This window comes from Hypomesus nipponensis, chromosome 13 (genome assembly GCF_054491055.1).
Source record: "Hypomesus nipponensis isolate SF chromosome 13, ASM5449105v1, whole genome shotgun sequence".
Classification (NCBI taxonomy): domain Eukaryota; kingdom Metazoa; phylum Chordata; class Actinopteri; order Osmeriformes; family Osmeridae; genus Hypomesus; species Hypomesus nipponensis.
The window spans coordinates 1,912,267-1,932,311 of record NC_140373.1 but is presented as its reverse complement, the minus strand read 5'-3'; the positions used below and the strand labels follow the sequence as shown (position 1 = coordinate 1,932,311).

Here is a 20,045-nt window from a genome sequence, read left to right as displayed (position 1 = left end):
AGTCCTGCCATCGCATGCAGAATGCCCTGTGTACGCATCCCTTTTCGATTCTCAATTATGCCATTTTGATTTTGTTTGCCAAATGCCATTTACCCGCTATTCCCACCATGCACTGCACCCCACTGTTACGACCCATGAAATGCCCTGTGTTCAAAGTCTATTGAGTTGACAGGTATCTATTTCAAGAAGGCTGTTACACCCCAATACACCAGGAATGTACGGTTCAGAATTTTACACGTTCCATTTGGCTCCACCTGTTTTCAATTCAAGATGTTCCGGTCGTCTGTGCAGCTGTCCAATTTATCTTCCCCACAAGACCGCTGTCCTCTTCGCTGTCTCCATGAGGGATCACAGCGTGTCACAGGGAGGTCACAGGCTGTTCAGATTGATCAGATCCATAGACACAGGACCCTCTCCGGATGTTGCAGATGAATACCAGATGCTGTTGTGGAGGTGATCCCTCGCACCACACCTCCACCCAGATGCTGTTGTGGAGGTGAGCCCTCGCACCACACCTCCACCCAGATGCTGTTGTGGAGGTTAGCCCTCGCACCACACCTCCACCCAGATGCTGTTGTGGAGGTGAGCCCTCGCACCACACTTCCACCCAGATGCTGTTGTGGAGGTGAGCCCTCGCACCACACCTCCACCCAGGGCACCGTGATGGGCCCCAACACTAGCTACTCCTCTCTGGAGGTCCGCTCGTGCTTCTGGGTAGTATTCTGCTCCCGTGAGTCAGTATGGCGATTCGGAGCGTTTTAGCCGAGTGACAACTAGGCAACAACGGATCACATGACTGATGAGAGAATTAAGGATTTTTATCAGATCAATGACTTTGAGGTGTTTATAATCACCCTGTCGATTAATTTACACTTCAAACATGATATCATGTTGATGCCGTCATGTAGTGAAGTATTTATAGTTGTAAGCTATTTCATTGTTTTTGTTCTCCCTCATGCTCTCCCTGTCAAGGAGGACACGCCCTCAGAGAGGAAGGGGGGTTTGGTGGACGTATAAAAGCAGGGGTGCCTGTCGTTCTTCACCACTCTGTTCTGTGGGAGAAGCCTAGCCTACAACCCCAGGACCTTATCAGGTATGCCTCTACATCCTCCTCCTCACACGGTGTTCTGACAGGGGCTCTCTATACCCTGTTGGAACGCAGGTAACTCCTCCGGGTGATGCAGAGGGGGGCGGTTAGTGCCTGTGTCGTTGTGTTTTAATGGATGTGTGGTCTTAGGATGAAGACGGTCCTGGCTCTCATGGGCCTCCTGGCTCTGTGTTCTGCACAGAACAGGAGACAGCACAACTCTGAATGGGACTACCGCTCTGAGGGTGAGGACAGCCAGCAACCCTGGCAAGCTCTACAGTTACACTAGGAAATGCTGGATATTTTAGGAACTAAAACATCTTAATGTCATATATGTAAACTATATATAAAAAATTAAATAAAAATAATCTGTGTTGTTGCCACTGTAGCAGAGAAAGTGAACACTAGAGGATGTGCCAACCTCACCCTGGTCTTAGACAACTGGAAGTTTGCCATCATGACCCAAGTCAAAGACTTGCTCCTCAATGACCATAGCACTGTGCTGCCTGACTATGGAAGGTGAGTGCTAACTTGTGTGTGGGTGTTTTTCTGTTCACGACAAACCCCGATTTGTATTTGACTTGCTCCATAACTAAGACGTCAATCTGTAAAAAGTTATCCTGTCAGGTGCCAAAACTTTGCTACCCTTTCTTTTCCTTTTGTGGCTTCATGTCTGCTTCACTGCCCCAGGATCCCTCCCCTGTCTGATGCCCTGGGAGACCTGTACAAGGAGTTCAACGCCCTGAAGGAACGCCTCGGGGAGCTGACCTCCAAGTTCGAGGGAGTGGAGGCCTTCGTGGATGACGTGAGGGCAGGGAGAAGCCCTTCGTCTCCCAGAGGAGAGCCTCGTCCGGCTGGGGAGGAGAGCACCATGCCAGCCAGTGAGAGCACCAGGCCACTTGGACGCAGAAACAGGGTGGTCGTCCGAAGAGTTAAGAAGCCAGATGGTTCATAGGTGTGAAGGAATGACAATCGAACCCATGGTGGTGGAACACAAACTATAGCCTTCTTAATCTGACTTAATTATAAACTATTGTTATAAGTTGTAAATATCTATATTTTTTCTATATTATTTTTCTTTTGTAAAATGTTCTTGTTTGCCTTAATTATACCACCACTGGAACTAATTATATAACTGGTTTGAGTGAAGCTCTAGGTGGCAGCAAATCTATTTTCTTTTCATAGGTGGAGTTAGTGGATAAATTCATGGTGTGAATGTGGTGCCGGGTTTGATGATTGTTCTTGTTTTAAAGAATCCAATGAACAAAATAAAATGATCACTACTTTCTTGATATTTTGGTGTGTGGTCTTTTATAGGCTTAATTAACTGGGGTCTGATTAAGTCGGCAATATGTTTGTGGGTTTGCAAAACGAAAAACATAATAGTCTACTATTTGTTTTGTGAACATGAATTTATAACATGCATGGACATTTCTGATGGCAAGCGTTTTTAACATTTATTTCTACAATTAGTGAATTTATCTTCCACTATTTTAAAGTTACTAGTACTTATTCTTTAGTTACTAGTAACTAATCCAATAGTTACTAGTATCCATTCCCGTTTTACTAGTAACATTTTAAATGTTTTTAAATTTTAAATGTTTTAAAGGTTTTTAACATTTTAAATGTTTTTAACATTTTAAATGTTAGTATAAAGTAGTCAATTTACTCGTCATAAGCAATGATGAGTAAAAACGCATTTGTTACTAGTAAGAATAATAATGTTACTTAGTAACAAGTTACTAGTAAACAGGAATAGATACTAGTAACTATTGGATTAGTTACTAGTAAATAAAGAATAGTTACCAGTATCTAATGAAACTTACTAGTAAAACAGAAATAGGTACTAGTAACTATTGGATTGGTTACTAGTAACTAAAGAATAGTTACTAGTATCTAATTAATAATTACTAGTAAAACTGGAATAGATAATAGTAACTAATCCAATAGTTACTAGTAAGAATCTGTTTGGAGATATCCTAAATTTGGAGATATCTTCAAATGTTCTAATGAATAAACATGAGGCAGACACCCACATGCTATCCTTGTCCGGCCCACTCGCGATGGAAGTCTGTTTTTTTCTCATTGCGGTCAGAATTATATAGCCTGTAGGCGACAAGCAAACTGTGTTTTAGTCTGTTTGTCCTTGCCTTGATTGAACTGTACCGTCTGCCTGTAGGCAACATTTCAGACAGGGAGTGTGAGGTGTCTTTTATGATGTTCTGGGCTTTTTTGAAACGACCGGATCTGTGTAGGTCTTCCAGTGCGGGGAGAGGGCAGCCAACAATCTTTTGAGTGCTGTTGATGACCCTCTGGAGCGTTTTCCTCTGAGCCACTGTACAGCTGGTATACCAAATGCATATGGAGTATGTGAGGATGCTTTCAATGGAGGCTCGGTAGAAGGACACCAGCAGTCTTTGTGTGGTGTGTGGCGTATGTTGCCTTGTTGGAATGTGTTCAATAACACGTGTGTGCTATTTCTGAAATTGGTTTGCGTCGATATGTTCTCTATAGGGCTGTTTTCTGTGAGGTGTGGTCTTCAGCAGCTATTTTGCATGTTACCTAGATATCTTCAGAAGCTAATTTGCAGGTTAACTAGATATCTTGTTGGCAATAGTTACTTGTACTTATTGGTTTAGGGATATCTTGTCGGAATAGATACTTGTAACTATTAGATTAGTTACTAGTAACTAAAAAATAGGAACTAGTTTCTAATGAAAAGTTACTAGTAAAACGGGAATAAATACTAGTAATAGATACTAGTTGGAAACAAATAGTAGATATCTGTAAAGCAGAGCCACACAGAATACAATTGTAAAAATGTGCAATTTGTTACTAGTAAAATGGGAATAGATAATAGTAACTATTGGAATAGTTACTAGTAACTAAAGTACTAGTAACTTCAAAATAGTGACTAGTACGTTTACAGACATAAATGTTAAAATGACTGAGAAGTGAACGTTTACTTAGAAGATTGTGATTCTTTTTGCATTTAGTTCAGACAATAGCCTCTTGTGTTCAAAGTACTAGTTTAACAGTAAAGTTAAACTAGTTAAACCTAACAGCATCTTTACTGGGTTTCTGAGTTTCCTATAAATAATAAAATACAGAAATACAGAAAAATAAGGGACGCCTGCAGTTAGCACATGCCCCAGTATAAATCTGCTGTGCCCCAGTAAAATCTAAAATTTGAGTTATAACAATTTACTTCATTAGTCAGTGCATTCATTTAGATTAATAATTCCGGAAAAATTAACACAGTATCCCAATCAACGCTTGGAAAAGTGTTTAACTGAAAACATAAACCTATATGCATGCAGAATTCCATGTCAGCACACTCTTCTGAACTTGCCAAACAGCCTCTGCAGCACGCACACAGAACTCCACGGGGGTGTTCCAGAAAGCAGTTTATGCAAAATAACCGGGTGAGATAAGCCACCAGCAATGTTGCTCTAACACTGGGTTACAGTTGGGGAGTTATTGAGCCGGCTATGTCACATAACCTGCTTTCCAGGTGTCGCACTGGAGGTCCAGGTATCCTACTGTATATAGCTAATTTGCAATGATCGCATAAGTATTCACTGAAACAACCCTTCTCTATCTACTAGTCTCTCTACCAGTCTCCCTCTCTCTCTCTTTCATTCTATCAATCTCTCTCAGTCTCTCTCCCTCACCCTTTCATTCTCTCTCTCCTTCCCTGCTCATTTCAAAGGCTACATGATGCACATTGCACCTAATTTTGTTGTCGTCAATGACTAAATATCTCACAAATGTGCAGTAATGTTCGCCTTTTGCTTTATTTTCCATGTACAGAGGTGTGAGAAGGTAAAATCTCACCGTGCCACCAAAATGGAGGTGGACTCATATTTCTCCTTCGAGAACAGGATAGACTTGGACTTCTCCCACAACAATGGTTGGGTTCAATTCGCTGCACAGGTTGCAGACTATTCAAAGGGTGCCTCAAACCTAGCCAGGGAGAAGCATTGAACTATTGAAGATGCATGAGAAAACACTTACGTGCCGTGAGGTGAAGTGTTAATGGTGTTTAGATGTGTGAACATTGTGTGCCTGGATTGTGGCCTAGAATGTTTCTAAGTTTCGGTCCCCTATTTATGCCTAGAATGTGGCCCAGAATGTAGAAGGCGCACTCCTGGTTTGAATCGCACCTCACTGGGGTCTCGTTCGACGTGTCATGGCAAGGTCAGCAGTCTGTACCTCACCGCCTCACCGCAGGGGTGCCTCAAGGCTCGGTGATGGGACCACTTCTCGTTGCCATTTGCACCACCTCGTTGGGCCCTATCATCCGCTTGCATGGTTTTTCCTATCACTGTTATGCCGATGACTGCTCCTGTGTTTCCCTCCTGAGGACACCACTGTCTTGGCCCGGATCTCGGACTGTCTTGCTGATATATCCACATATAAAATCCCCACCTTCAGCTGAACTTGGCCAACATGGAATGGATGGTCTTTCCAGCCAAACAGGTCATCCACCACAACATCAATATCAATATCGACTCTTTATCTCTTGTTCAATCCAAAACAGCGAGAAACCTCTGGGTCATTATTGATGACCAACTGACCCTTCACGGCCTTCATCGCCTCTGTCTCCAGGTCGTGCCGCTTTGCGCTATACAACGTCCGCACAATCAGTCCGTACCTAACCCAGTATACCACCCAGCTGGTGGTGCAAGCCTTGGTGAGTTCCAGCCTTGACTACTGCAACGCCCTCCTAACGGGCCTACCGGCTCGACTGGTGAAACCACTACAGATGATCCAGAACGGAGTGCGTCTGATGTTCAACCAACTGAAGAGGGCACACTTCACCCTGCTACTCTTATGGGTCTTCCCTTAGGATCTTGTTTAGTTTTTCACAAGGTATGCTTCATGTTTTGGCTGCTTGCAATGTTCGGGACTACTTCGTTGTTACGATCAGTGACCTATGCTCTTTTTTAAAGGTCTCTCGGAAGTCGCTTTGGATAAAAGCGTCTGCCAAATGCATTAATGTAAATGTACTCATTGAGCTCCACAGGCTGCTTGTAGCTGCTCCCATTCAGTTCAAGTCACTTATGCTTGTTTACAGAGTGATTGCTGGTTCTGTTCCCACCTACCTAAATGCTCTTGTAAGGGCAAATGTTAGACCCAGGATGCTGCGCTTGTCGAGTGAGCGTCGTTTGGCTCTGCCGTCAATCCAGACTATTCTCATTTGTAGTTCCACGTTGGTGGAACAAGCTGCCTAGCACTACCAGAGCAGGGGCGTCCCTCTCTACCTTTAAGAAGCTTTTGAAGACCCAACTCTTCAGAGAGTACCTCCCTTCATAAACTGGCACTTTGACTAGTGCCCAACTTGCACTTACAGAGGATACAGTCCTGCACTTTTCTTTTATATTTAGTTTTTCTTATTTCTTATGTAAAGTAGTATTTATTGTTACACCAGGGTTCTAATGCTCGTAGCTTGACTGTTCTCTCCCTTGTACGTCGCTTTGGACAAAAGCATCTGCTAAATGTAATTATTTACATTTAACAGATGCCATTCAGAAAAACCCCTCCTATTAAAATCTGTAGTTATGCTGAAGATGATGCGTGATGGCATAATAAAGCCAAGGACAGGGACCATCTTCTATTACAATCAGTCCAGACAGTAGCAGACAAATAACATTTAGGAGTGCAAATATTAAAGTACGTTATCATTTTTACTATCACATTTCCCAACGTAATGTCCTGAAAACCATTTTGCACCTCTTTCTTCAGTTACTTTAAAAGAGTGAGAGAGCAGTTTTGTGTCTCTGTTTGTACATTTTCTTCACACCACTGTAGTCAGGATAACCGGAAGGGTTCTTAAAGATGACTCCCACCACCACTGACCCCTGCTACATTACCATACTTAAACATCAGGGATGTGTTACCCCAGCTGCTCTATCTACTGGGAGGATCAGCACAACCTCCATGTAACCTTTCGTGTCATCTTCTTTCGTTGGTCCTCTCTAATCGAGAGGTGAGGAGGTGAGCTGTGCACGATCCTCCCAACAACGGAGGGCCAAAACCCAACACATCCATTTGTGAGGAGGACAAAGTGAAGTTCAATACACAACCCTATGCATCTGTTTTGACTTGGATTGGTTTAGTCTTACAAACATTCCTTTCTGAACAATCCTTTGCAAAACAGGAAAACCCTGAAGTATTGATATCCAGCCAATGCAGAAATGTACAGGCAGTGCCTTGCAGACAATTGAGGAGGTCTCACAATTTCCCTATAGCAAGCACCCAATCAGGAATAGACTTAGGTGTGTAGGTATGTTTGTGTGTTTGGGTGTGTGTATATGTGGGTTTGTCTGCAATGTATAAAAAGACCATGAGTTAGACTATTTCACAGAACTTAGGATCACATCGTCATAAGGGTCTTGGGTAGTGCCTCTGCATTCAACTTTTTTGAGACATAAACAGGTAAGTGAGGACAGAATATACTGCATGAACTATGAATTAAATGAATGCAAGTGCAGGGTCGAAGCATAGTTATACTGTAATATTTTGTTACTCTGCATTTACTGGTATTTTTTAGATATCAAGAGAAAAATCATATAATGGCTTTGTTTAACTGCTATTAGTTGTGGTTTTGTTTTAAAAATGTGTATCTGTATATAATGTGTATATGTATATAATCCAGGTATATGTTTTCCATATAATGGAAAAGTCACAGTCACAGATTTGCAACTCTTAACATCCCAAACTTTGTCCCCAACCAGGGAAAGTCATGAATAGGCCTTTCACCATGATCCTACTGGTATGCAATTCCTTCTGCCGTTTTCCTGGCTGTAGAAATGTATTTATTTTAAAGCCAGCTCTTATTTTGTTCTTTACACCAATCAAGTAAGGCACAGAGAGCATATTCTGAATTTGATTTAACTTACTTTACTAAATGGGATTTTGGTTTGAAAATATAGAGCATTTTTCACTGCTGGGTCAACATGTTCCTGCTGTATAGGCTGCTGCTGTGCATCATAAAACTAATTTAAATACAGCAAACCCTCCAAAAACGTGTCAATGTGAACACAACAGGTCAAAAAAACTCCCTGTTATCTGACCAGGTATTGGTGAAGACAAAACTGTCTTGTTTTTGGGAAACTGCTTGTGTCCCGCATGGTGTATTCAACTTCAGGTGATGTTCCTTTTGTTTGGTTCTAGGTGGTATGTGCTTTGGCTGCTGTTTCTTTGGCAAGACGACCTGGTCTTCTGCCTCCGCCTCCGCCTCCGCGTTGTACGTATGCGTGTCCGGCCATGGTGTGATCTATGCCTGGAAGCAGGCTGGGCTGCAGTGGAGTCATGCTGATATTGACACACTGTGTTGATTTTACACTGTAATCACATTGTAATGTTTCACATTAGGATATTTAGTAATTTCATGACTGCCTGCGGTGTAGCGGAAATGAATGTGACCCTGGTTTAGGGGTTGTAGATTCGTAATCTGACTGGTGCCGCTTCCTCACCCATGAGCATTTTCTTTAAAATGACATAATCTGCCACACACCCTTTTTTGACCATAACAAAATAACTAGATGCACATGGCTCAATTTTTTAAGCTCGAAAATGTTCGCATCGAATTTGATAGGGTCGAGTTTTTTAGGGTTGAATTTTTAAGAAAAAAATGTTTTGGCTCGAATTTGTGACCTTTACCATCTTAACACTATGAAACACAAACCCCTTAAAAGTTTTGCACATGGACTGGAGGATGATAAAGGTTAAGGATAATGATTTAACAATATTTGTTAACCTTCCAACATCATCACAATCATGTCAATAAAGAATATTTGATTTTGAAATCAGACTTGTCCGACTAAATTTCTATTGTGCTGACTTGCAGTGTGCTGGACACAGTGGTACGATCGTGACGATCCCTCCGGTACCGGTGACTGGGAGTCGCTGAGGGACCTGCGGAAAGGGAACCCTGGTGAGATATGTGCCAGACCGATCGCCATTGAGAGCCAGACTGTGGACACAGGGACTGCTGCCGCCCTGACTGGCCAACACTTCCTCCAGTAAGGGAGTGGCAATTTTTTTCTGTTTTACTTTATAGTTACGGCTAATTTTTTAGCACATCCTTTCATCAATATCCCCATACACTGCATGCAGTATGTTAGTAAGAAGGTGAGTATAAATGCATTAAGTAAAATATATCTCAGAAGAGATGGTCCTTCAAATGGTCTCTGAGTTGACAAACAGACAACACATTTGATGAAGATAGTTGTTTGCCTAAAAAACAGGAGAGCAAAACATAGAAATGGAATTTCATCAGGATATAGTACTAAAGATAGGATGCATTTTAGCAGGCATTGTATATTACCATGATGACTGACACATATCTGTATGCCCACTGTATAGCTTCTCTCCGATAATTGGGTTTGTATGCAAGAACGGCCCCAACCAATACTGCCAGGACTACCAAGTCCGGTTTGGGTGTCCTTGTGAACCTGCCTTGACCATTGGAGATGCCATCCCATAATATCTCAAGGGGTGTAAGAATGTTCAATGTGTACTTTCCCCAGTAGTCTAGCAGTGATAACTGATGTATTTCTGTAACAGCATCGACATCTAACATCTGTGTTGCCCCATATTGTGCTGACTTGCTGGTCATAAAGTCAACAAGTATGCAGACAAATAAAAAAAAACTAGCACTTCAAATCCTTTATCTGTTTTCAGTGTTGAGTTGCAAATTCACTTTAATTTTTTTTTAAACATTGAAGACTTGAAGACATAGGCCCTGCCCTCAATTGTTCTACTCAGAAGCTATAGATGTGAACAGAAACTACAGTTTTGCCATTTTTTTCGGATATCATGAGGAAAAGGTTAACTGGCAACCAGCAAAGCAGGTTTTACAGTTTAGCCTAGCAGTAAAAAATGATAGTGGGTTCTAGGGGTGTTGCTCTTGTGTTATGAGTTATCGGTACCTCAATTTAAAATCCAAGTCCAGTTGTTTCTTTTTATCTTTTTGCTTAAGAGTGGTGATTACCGCTCTCTCGGCATTGGGCGAGCAACATAGGCGAGCAAGCAGCAAGCACACTTCCTGTAAGGGGAATATCTTTCTTCCTGTGCCAGTGAGGACCAAAGAGGACCAGCTATGTAGTTTGAGAAGAATGGTCAAACATTGCAATAACTAATAACATAATTTGATGAGGCTTGAAATAGTGTTTTGATGTAAATTGTGCTTGGATGAGATTCTTTTTGTGCGGGTCCTGTTAAAGTAACATGATGTAACAATTCTACCTTAAAATAACAGCTTGAATTGTTATTGCCGCTACAATTACTTTTAATATGGAGAATGGCTTCTCCGCCATTGCCATTGGCGGTCTGTAGGGAAATGACCATAGAGTTATATATTAACAAACTATAGTTTTCTTAATCTCACTTAAATCTCCCACGGTTATAAACTATTGACATCAATTGTAAATATCAATATTTTTCTATATATTATTTTTCTTTTGTAAAATGTTCTTGTTTGCCTTAATTATACCACCACTGGAACAAATTATATAACTGCAGTGAAGCTGTAGGTGGCAGCAAATCTCTTCTCTTTTCATGGGTGGCGTGAGAGGATAAGTTCAGGGTATGAATGTGGTACCGGGTTTGATGATGTTCTTTCAAAGAATGCAATGAACAAAATAAAATGATGGCGACTTTCTCGATATTGTGATGTGTTGCCTTTGTAGGCTATAGGTCTATGAACTGCATTATGATTAAGTCGGTAATATGTTTGTGGGTTTGCAAACAAAAAATACAATAGTCTGCATTTGTTTTGTGAACATGAATTTATAACATGCATGAACATGCAAGTTTGATTTGTAATGATTTCTTAGCCTACTTCCCTTCTGACTTGTGTGCCGAGTCCGACACCTGGGTCGTATTCCAGAAAGCACTGAGGTTATGTGACGTACCCTTGTAAATTAATGTGTAGCAACATTGCTGGTGGGCTAACTTGTTTATGTTGCATAACCTGCTTTCTGGAATTATCCCCCTAGACTTGTGTCCGTGCTGCGGTGGCTATTTGGCAAGCTCAGCGCGCTGACATGGAATTCTGCGTGCATCGGTTTGTGTTTTCGGACTTTTACAAGTGTTAATTGGGATACTGTTAAGTTTTTTTCTGGGATTATCAATCTAAATGAATGCACTGACTAATGAAGTATATTGTTAAAAAGCAAACTTGACTGGGGCACAGCAGTGCATAGGTCACTGATAATAACAACAAGATAGCCCCAAAGCATTGCGGGTAGCCAAAAACAAGAAGTACACATTGTGAACAACCAAAAAATAAGTGCTAAAGGGAAGAAACCATAAGAGCATGTAGTTAGGCAAGTTACAATTACACAACATGAATCTCTAAGTGCAAGTGTACCTGTAGGAAAGCAATGAAAATAGGATTAACTAAAATAGAATACAACAGTTTAAATCAGCTAACACTAACAAACAAGAGCAACAGTCTAAGCAAGAGTCATTGTGATCCTTGAGGAAACTAGCGTTGGGTTCAGCAAACCATTCCTAAGTACCGTTGTACTCCCGGAACAAGTGCGTCTTGTTATTTCTTGTTACACCAGCGTTCTAATGGTAGTAGCTTGACTGTTCTCTCCCTTGTACGTCACTTTGGACAAAAGCGTCTGCTAAATGTAAATGTTTACATTTAACAGATGCCATTTACAAAAACCCCTCCTATTAAGATCTGTAGTTATGCTGAAGATGACGCGTGATGGCATAATAAAGCCAAGGACAGGGACCATCTTCTATTACAATCAGTCCAGACAGTAGCAGACAAATAACATTTGAGTGCAAATATTAAGGAACGTTATCATTTTACTATCACCATTTCCCAACGTGATGTCCTGAAAACCATTTTGCACCTCTTTGTTCAGTTACTTTGAGATTGAGAGAGCAGTTTTGTGTCTCTGTTTGTACAATTCCTTTAGACCACTGTAGTCAGGATAACCGGAAGGGTTCTTAAAGATGACTCCCACCACCACTGACCCCTGCTACATTACCAGGGGTGTCTTTAGACCCTTTTTACTGGGGCACGTGCCCCATTATAAATCTGTTGTGCCCCAGTAAAAAATAAAGTTTGAGTTTTAACAATTTTCTTCATTAGTCAGTGCATTAATTTAGATTGATAATCCCAGAAAGAAATTAACAGTATCCCAATTAATGGTTGTAAAAGTCTTTAACTGAAAACACAAACCGATGTTGACACAATAGGCCTATCCCAATCAACGCTTGTAAAAGTGTCTAACCGAAAACACAAACCTATATGCATGCAGAATTCCATGTCAGCGCGCTCTTCTGAGCTTGACAAACAGCCACTGCAGCACGGACACAGAAGTCCAGGGGGGTATTCCAGAAAGCAGGTTATGCAACATAACCGGGGAAGTTAACTCCCCAGCTGACACCCAGCATTGTAGCAACATTGCTGGTGGGTTAATTTAGCCGGTTATGTTGCATTACCTGCTTTCTGGAATACCCCCCAGGTGTCAGACTCGCCACACAAGTCAGAATTGAGGTAGGATAAGAAATCATTACAAAACCAAACATGCAGGAAAACCCTGAAGTATGATATCCAGTCTATTCAGCAGTGCCTTGCAGACAATTGGGGAGGTCTCACAATTTCTCTATAGCAAGCACCCAATCAGGAATAGACTTTGGTGTGAAGGTATATTTGTGTGTTTGTGTATGTGGGTTTGCCTGCAATGTATAAAAAGACCATGAGCTAGACTATTTCACAGAACTTAGGATCACGTCATCACAAGGGTCTTTGGTAGTGCCTGTGCATAAAACTTTTTTGAGACAAAAACAGGTAAGTGAGGACAGAATATACTGCATGAACTATGAATTAAATGAATGCAAGTGCAGGGTCAAAACATAATTATACTGTAATATTTTGTTTCTCTGCATTTACTGGTATTTTTTATATAACAAGAGAAAAATCATATAGTGGCATTGTTTAACTGCTATTAGTTGTGTTTTTGTTTTTAAAAATTTTAATATGTACATGTATATAATCCAGGTATATGTTTTCCATATCATGGAAAAGTCAGTCACAGATTTGCAACTCTTAACATCCCCAACTTTGTCCCCAACCAGGGAAAGTCATGAATAGGCCTTTCACCATGATCCTACTGGTATGCAATTCCTTCTGCTTTTTTCCTGGCTGTAGAAATGTATTTATTTTAAAGCCAGCTCTTATTTTGTTCTTTACACCAAGTAAGAGCACTGTTTAAGGCACAGAGAGCATTTTCTGAATTTGATTTAACTTACTTTACTAAATGGGATTTTGGTTTGAAAACATGTGTCAACATGTTCCTGCTGCATAGGCTGCTGCTGTGCATCATAAAACTAATTTAAATACAGCAAACCATCCAAAAACGTGTCAATGTGAACACAACAGGTCAAACAAACTCCCTGTTATCTGACCAGGTATTGGTGAAGACAACACTGTCTTGTTTTTGGGAAACTGCTGATGTCCCACACACTGAGTTGTGTGTTCAGAGGTGTGTTCAGAACCTCAGGTGATGTTCTTTTTGTTTGGTTCTAGGTGGTGTGTGCTTTGGCTGCTGTTTCTTTGGCAAGACCACTTGGCATTGGGATCGGGCTTCCTCCTCCGCGTTGTACGTATGTGTGTCCGGCCATGGTGTGATCTATGCCTGGAAGCAGGCTGGGCTGCAGTGGAGTCATGCTGATATTGACACACTGTGTTGATTTTACACTCTAATTTCACATTTGGACATTTAATCTGTGGCTAACAAATATATGTCAAACATGACATGATTTAGAGGTGTAAGCTATTATGCGGCAAAAAGAAATGTAATCTAACTTTAAAGGTCACTTTGCAAAAGGTATTTTGTTCTCTGGATGGACTTGAAATCATTTGTAGCATTATTTATTGACACAGTTGATTTCTGTATGAGAAGAGCATTCATTTGATACCACACATGATGGGTTTATAAATAATGTCATGTAGTTTTCATTTTTATGATTATGTAATTTGAAAACAAATGCTCAAGGGTGCTGGACCGACACCCATCAGATTCTGAGTCTACAATCCCTTAACTATCAATTTATGCAAAAAAAAAATATTATACCTTTAATCACACCTATCCTGGAGTTCTACCTGACTACTGTGACACAATACAGATTTTACTGATGAGGTACCATTGTGGTGGTTATCACGCCCTTTTTTGTAGTCAGAAATAATTCAACAGTGCTACCATCCTTCATCCTCCGCTAAGATAGCTGATCAAGCCAACTAGCAGATATGATGACTCATCAGCCAATCAACACGTTGCTTCAGGACATTGTACATTAATAATTCATTTCAATCCAACCGATAAGAACTCAACATTAGTTAAAGGAGGGCCTAAGGGCCTAAACTAATTGTGTGCTCTGATGCGAAAGGCAGCTGTGCTTTCACCAATTGGCCACAGGATGTGACATCACTGAAGCCTGGCCTATTTCAGACAGTGCTTTCCCTACCATGTGACCTTTACCATCTTAACACTATGAAATGTGAAGACTTGTCTAACTAAATTTCTATTGTGCTGACTTGCAGTGTGCTGGACACAGTGGTACGATCGTGACGATCCCTCCGGTACCGGTGACTGGGAGTCGCTGAAGGAACTGCGGAACGAGAACCCTGGTGAGATCTGTGCCAGACCAATCGCCATTCAGAGCCAGACGGTGGACACAGGGACTCCTGCCGCCCTGACTGGCCAACACTTCCTCTAGTAAGGGAGTGGCAATTTTTTTCTGTTTTACTTTATAGTTACGGCTAATTTTTTAGCCCATCCTTTCATCTATATCCTCTTACACTGCATGCAGTATGTTAGTAAGAAGTTGAGTATAAATGCATTAAGTAAAATATATCTCAGAAGAGATGGTCCTTCAAATGGTCTCTGAGTTGAAAAACAGACAACACATTTGATGAAGATAGCTGTTTGCCTAAAAACAGGAGAGCAAAACATAGAAATGGAATTTCATCAGGATATAGTACTAAAGATAGGATGCATTTTAGCAGGCATTGTATATAACCATGATGACTGACACATATCTGTATGCCCACTGTACAGCTTCTCTACGACACTTGGGTTTGTATGCAAGAACGACCCCGACCAAAGCTGCCGAGACTACCAAGTCCGGTTTCGGTGTCCTTGTGTGCCTGACTTGGACATTGGAACTAACGTTGCCATCCCATAATATCTCAAGGGGTGTAAGACTGTTCAATGTGTACTTTCCCCAGTAGTCTAGCAGAGATTAATGATGTATTTCTGTAACAGCATCGACATCTAACATCTGTGGTTGTGTTGCCCCACATTGGGATGACTTGCTGGTTTAAAAGTCAACAAGTATGCCGAGAAATAATAAAAACTTCAAATCCTAAATTTGTTTTCAGTGTTGAGTTGCAAATTCACCAAAAATGAGAAAACAAATTGAAGGCTTGAAGACATGGGCCCTGCCCTCAATTATTCTACTCAGAAGCAATAGATGTGAACAGAAACTAGAGTTTAGCAATTCCAGTTGTTTCTTTTTATCTTTTTGCTTAAGAGTGGTGATTACCGCTCTCTCGGCATTGGGCGAGCAACATAGGCGAGCAAGCAGCAAGCACACTTCCTGTAAGGGGAATATCTTTCTTCCTGTGCCAGTGAGGACCAGAGAGGACCAGCTATGTAGTTTGAGAAGAATGGTCAAACATTGCAATAACTAATAACATAATTTGATGAGGCTTGAAATAGCGTTTTGATGTAAATTGTGCTTGGATGAGATTCTTTTTGTGCGGGTCCTGTTAAAGTAACATTATGTAACAATTCTACCTTAAAATAACAGCTTGAATTGTTATTGCCGTTACAATTACTTTTAATATGGAGAATGGCTTCTCCGCCATTGCCATCGGCGGTCTGTAGGGAAATGACCATCGAGTTATATATTAACAAACTATAGCTTTCTTAATCTCACTTAAATCTCCCACCGTTATAAACTATTGACATGTTGTAAATATCGATATTTTTCTATATATTATTTTTCTTTGATAAAATGTTCTTGTTTGCCTTAATTATACCACCACTGGAACAAATTATATAACTGCAGTGAAGCTGTAGGTGGCAGCAAATCTCTTCTCTTTTCATAGGTGGCGTGAGAGGGTAAGTCAGGGTATGAATGTGGTACCGGGTTTGATGATGTTGTTCTTTCAAAGAATGCAATTAACAAAATAAAATTGTTGCGACTTTCTCGATATTGTGGTGTGTTGCCTTTGTAGGCTATAGGCCTACTTAATTAACTGCGGTCTGATTAAGTCGGCAATATGTTATTGGGTTTGCAAAACAAAAAACATAACAGGCTTCTATTTGTTTTGTGAACATTAATTTATAACATGCATGGACGTGTAAGCTTCTGATACAGAGAATCGCAGAGTGAAACGAAACTGAAAGGAGAATATGATTAGGGAATGTCATACAGTATTCATTCGTCTTTGTAAAGATTACAGAACTATTTTCTAGATGTGTTATTTAACATTGAACTGTTGTGTGATGTATGTCTACTAGCCTACCACAAACTTAAATATGGATTCCAGAATGTTATGGAATGTTATGTTATTAGAAGTTAGAGTAAAAAAATCCATGTTTAACGCACTAAAGATTAAAAATAGATTTGTGTGACATTCCCTTAAATTTTGAGAGGCGCGGTGTCGGTATCGTCATCATCGAATTGTGTTGGTGCGCATTAGTTCTGTATGCGAGGTGTAACACTGACAGTCCGTATTTGAAAGAAGACGAAAAAAAAATCAAGTTTTGTTTACACAGAGGATTCATATGTGTTTACGTGAGTTTTTGCATCTTGTATTCAGCGTAATAATTGTCAAACATAAAAAATGCAGTTAGGATAAATAGTAGCCTATAGTTCAGGTTTGACTAATACCTCAATTTATTTGACAGAAAGTAATTTAAACCATTTCAACGTTTTGACAAACATTGTGTATGGGTTACATTTTAAGCTACATGACTTGTTGCAGCTTTGGCAACACGTTAATGTGGAAATCATTCGACTGCCGATAAGATGCCCAGTCTGTCAGGAAACAGAAACTTGGCAGCAATTAGATAAAAGCTTGAGGAAGTAAATCTAAACAAGGTGCTGCGTTTCTTTACTTATAGACATAACTGTGTCTATATAACATATACTAAAATATACTAGTGTTGTCGTTAAGTTCTTCAGCTTCACGTTTATTTTATGCAGTTACTTCTATGTTATTCTGTAGTTGACAATGAGCAGCGAGTGAATGTGAAAGTCCAAACCTACCCAGAGACTCAGGGCACCAAAGGGATTTCTGCCCTCAAGAGGCTCTGCAGATGGATCCAGGCTCCGGTGACCAGGGGGCCCAGGGCCCCCAGGGCCCTCAGGTGCAGGCCAGGACCGGGCAGCATGTCACTGAGGACAGGGAGCACCTGGCTGAGACTTCCACTACAGAAGACGTTTTGATCAAGAGACCAAGGACCCGAGGAGAGATCCCTGTGAATCCAGACACATCAGTGTGTTCCCAAAGTCATTCTCCTCGCACATTTGTGCCAACCTTGGTGGTCATTTATCATTTATTGGGGGGGTGTATAGTCTGTTCTTAATGAAATGTTTTTTGTTTTGTCACAAGGTACAAGGAGAAACTCCCGGGAAGACTGGAAATGAGAAGAAGAAAAGAAGGAGAAACAACAAGAGAAGAAAGAGAGAGGGCGGAGTCGACAGCAGCGTGGTCCCAGCTCAAATCACTGTGGAAACGGGAGAAATGAACGATCGAGGGACATCAACCAATCAAGACCAGGAAACGATGGACCTGCAGACACAAAGCCAACAAGAAGACAACCAGGCTGCTACCAGTCAGCCTCGGCCCCGAAGAGACCCCAGCCACCTTCAGACAACTGAGACGAAACAAGCAAGCCCCAGAAAAGTGCAGAAGGTGCAGGTTCAAACCCAGACAAAGAAGACTAAACGCAGGAGCAGGGAAACCCAGACCCCCGTCGTTACTCAGAACACACAGCAGACACAGACGGACTCTTGTGAAACCGGCCAATCACAACCGGGCGGCCCCTCTGACACGACCCCAGACCAAGACGACGTCCCTGACCCTAGCCGGCCAAAGCAAAACAACGGCAATGACACCACTCTGACCAAACAAGATGGCCACCCTGACGCTAACACTCAGCCAGCAAGTGCACCGGCGGCTGGCGAAGGCAGAGGCAACAGTGAAGGGTCAGAGGCAGAACCAACCACAAGTCAGAATCCAGACAAGCAAGAAAAGAAGGACCCGCCATCCGTAGAAGGCCAAGACGCTGCCCCGAACCAAGAGGGAAAGAAACCCCTGTCCTATGCTTCGGCAGTAGCGGGAAAGGATGCAGAGACTGAGAAGGGATCGAAGACTGAGTCTTCCAAGGATGCTGATCAACACAGAAAGACATCCCAGAGCAGAGGAGGCCGGTGAGATGACTGTGTTCACACCAAACGCGGAGAGAATTATTCACGCTAATGAAACACATTTCCGAATTGCATAACAACCGTCTGCCTTGTTGGTATTACAATTATGTCTTTGTCTCTTTTGACTTTGTTCACAACAAACACTTTGCAGTTGTGATGTTGTCTGTGTTTGTGTGACTTCAGAAACCAGTTTGTGTTATACAGTATATTTCTTCTTCGTCAACAGGGAGCGTTCCCCAGTTAGGGGTCCATCTGTCCCCATGTTCACCTTCTATGCTTACGCTGTGCTGGACAAAAAATTCAAGTTCAACCAGGAACATGACAAGCTGTGGATATGGATTGAGAATGAATATTTACAGCTGGAAATTATTACTTTTGTGTAAGTGAAGTCGATGATAGGCTTGTTTGGGTTTCATATTAAATTGCACTTAATTTATACATGTAATAATTTTTTGTTCATTATTTATTTTCAATATTGTATATATTTTCAATTCTGATTTTCAGAGGCTTGCATGGCCAGTCAGGCTATCTATTGGAAACAAAACTTTCTGTGGAGGAAAGCTTAATAACCAGAGGACAATCTTTGACTTATCAATATTACATGCAGCAACGACAGAAAGAGATTATGGAATTGGCTACCAGGAATATTCAGATTCCACCTGATCCACAAATAACAGGTAAGAAATAAACTATTTTAAATCAATGTAATCAATCTGAACTTTCTATAATAATGTATAACAATCCAAACAATCTTTCCAGAATTGCACCTTTATGAAGGTCATATTACTCGCATGGAATCATGGTCTTTACGAGGGTTTTGGGAAAGCTGGACAAAGTCCAAACAGCAGCAAATCCCTGATGCCTGGCTGAAATCTGCTGTTGTGCTCCTGGACAAGACCTTCGACAAATGGGATCCCTTCAGGAAGAGCAGCACTGAGACCTTGGCTCAGAACTTGGAAGATTTTCAGAAAACTTTAAACCCAACATGTCCTAGAGTGTTTTATCCAGATAATACAAATCCTCCATTGGTGAAGGTTGGTATTTGAAGTACCTATTAGCTATTTCTAGAACAAAAACTCAACTGTAAATATGTAACAAACTGTAAATCAAATGCCATACATGTACTTACAAGTCTGATGTGGTCTTTTCTACTTACACACAGGTGTCCGAGCTGATCTCAGAGCGTTTGTTGCAGCTCTTGAGGGGAGCATCCCATCCAGCAAAGAGCTGGATCGCTAGAAACCCTCTTGTACTTGGCTTGTCTGTATTCATGCTCTCCAGGAAATGTGACATAAACCTTGGAGTGAAAGGTTGGGCAGAGCTTTGCTGTTTGTTGTCCTCAGGTAATGCGTTGGACAACAAAAACATCAAAGGCTTGCACCATGTCTTCACAGCCCCACAACAGTGAGTTTAAAAACATTTTCCCTCCCAATGTGTTCACAGCGTACTCCTGTTACCATAACAAACGTGTGAATTTCAT

At 41.2% G+C, this 20,045-nt stretch overlaps 3 protein-coding genes and 1 long non-coding RNA gene across 5 annotated transcripts; all 4 read left to right on the top strand.

Moving 5' to 3' along the window:
- Positions 1-428: 428 nt before the first annotated feature.
- LOC146259413 (uncharacterized) lies at positions 429-2,379 on the top strand. Its single transcript, XM_084670430.1, has 6 exons — positions 429-496; positions 612-730; positions 973-1,093; positions 1,238-1,332; positions 1,477-1,606; positions 1,778-2,379. The coding sequence occupies exons 1-6, from the start codon at positions 429-431 to the stop codon at positions 2,040-2,042; spliced, it is 798 nt and encodes a 265-aa protein (XP_084526556.1). The 3' UTR covers positions 2,043-2,379.
- A 5,428-nt stretch (positions 2,380-7,807) lies between these two features.
- LOC146259412 (uncharacterized) lies at positions 7,808-8,988 on the top strand. The gene is made up of 3 exons (XR_014729609.1): positions 7,808-7,865; positions 8,267-8,339; positions 8,943-8,988. It is a non-coding gene; the product is annotated as an uncharacterized LOC146259412 (long non-coding RNA).
- Positions 8,989-12,598: 3,610 nt separating this feature from the next.
- On the top strand, positions 12,599-15,492 carry LOC146259411 (cartilage intermediate layer protein 2-like). 2 transcript variants are annotated; one of them, XM_084671082.1, is made up of 5 exons: positions 12,599-12,617; positions 13,199-13,236; positions 13,650-13,722; positions 14,664-14,838; positions 15,181-15,492. In XM_084671082.1, exons 2-5 carry the CDS (start codon positions 13,207-13,209, stop codon positions 15,305-15,307), a joined length of 405 nt encoding a protein of 134 aa, XP_084527208.1. In that variant the 5' UTR covers positions 12,599-12,617; positions 13,199-13,206; the 3' UTR covers positions 15,308-15,492. The 2 variants fall into 2 exon arrangements, with proteins under 2 accessions (XP_084527208.1, XP_084527207.1); XM_084671081.1 differs by lacking the exon at positions 12,599-12,617 and adding an exon at positions 12,831-12,911.
- A 1,357-nt stretch (positions 15,493-16,849) lies between these two features.
- Positions 16,850-19,973, top strand: LOC146259410 (uncharacterized). Its single transcript, XM_084670429.1, has 7 exons — positions 16,850-16,927; positions 17,361-17,631; positions 17,748-18,568; positions 18,792-18,944; positions 19,070-19,242; positions 19,325-19,599; positions 19,728-19,973. Exons 2-7 carry the CDS (start codon positions 17,452-17,454, stop codon positions 19,971-19,973), a joined length of 1,848 nt encoding a protein of 615 aa, XP_084526555.1. The 5' UTR covers positions 16,850-16,927; positions 17,361-17,451.
- The last annotated feature ends 72 nt before the right edge of the window (positions 19,974-20,045 follow it).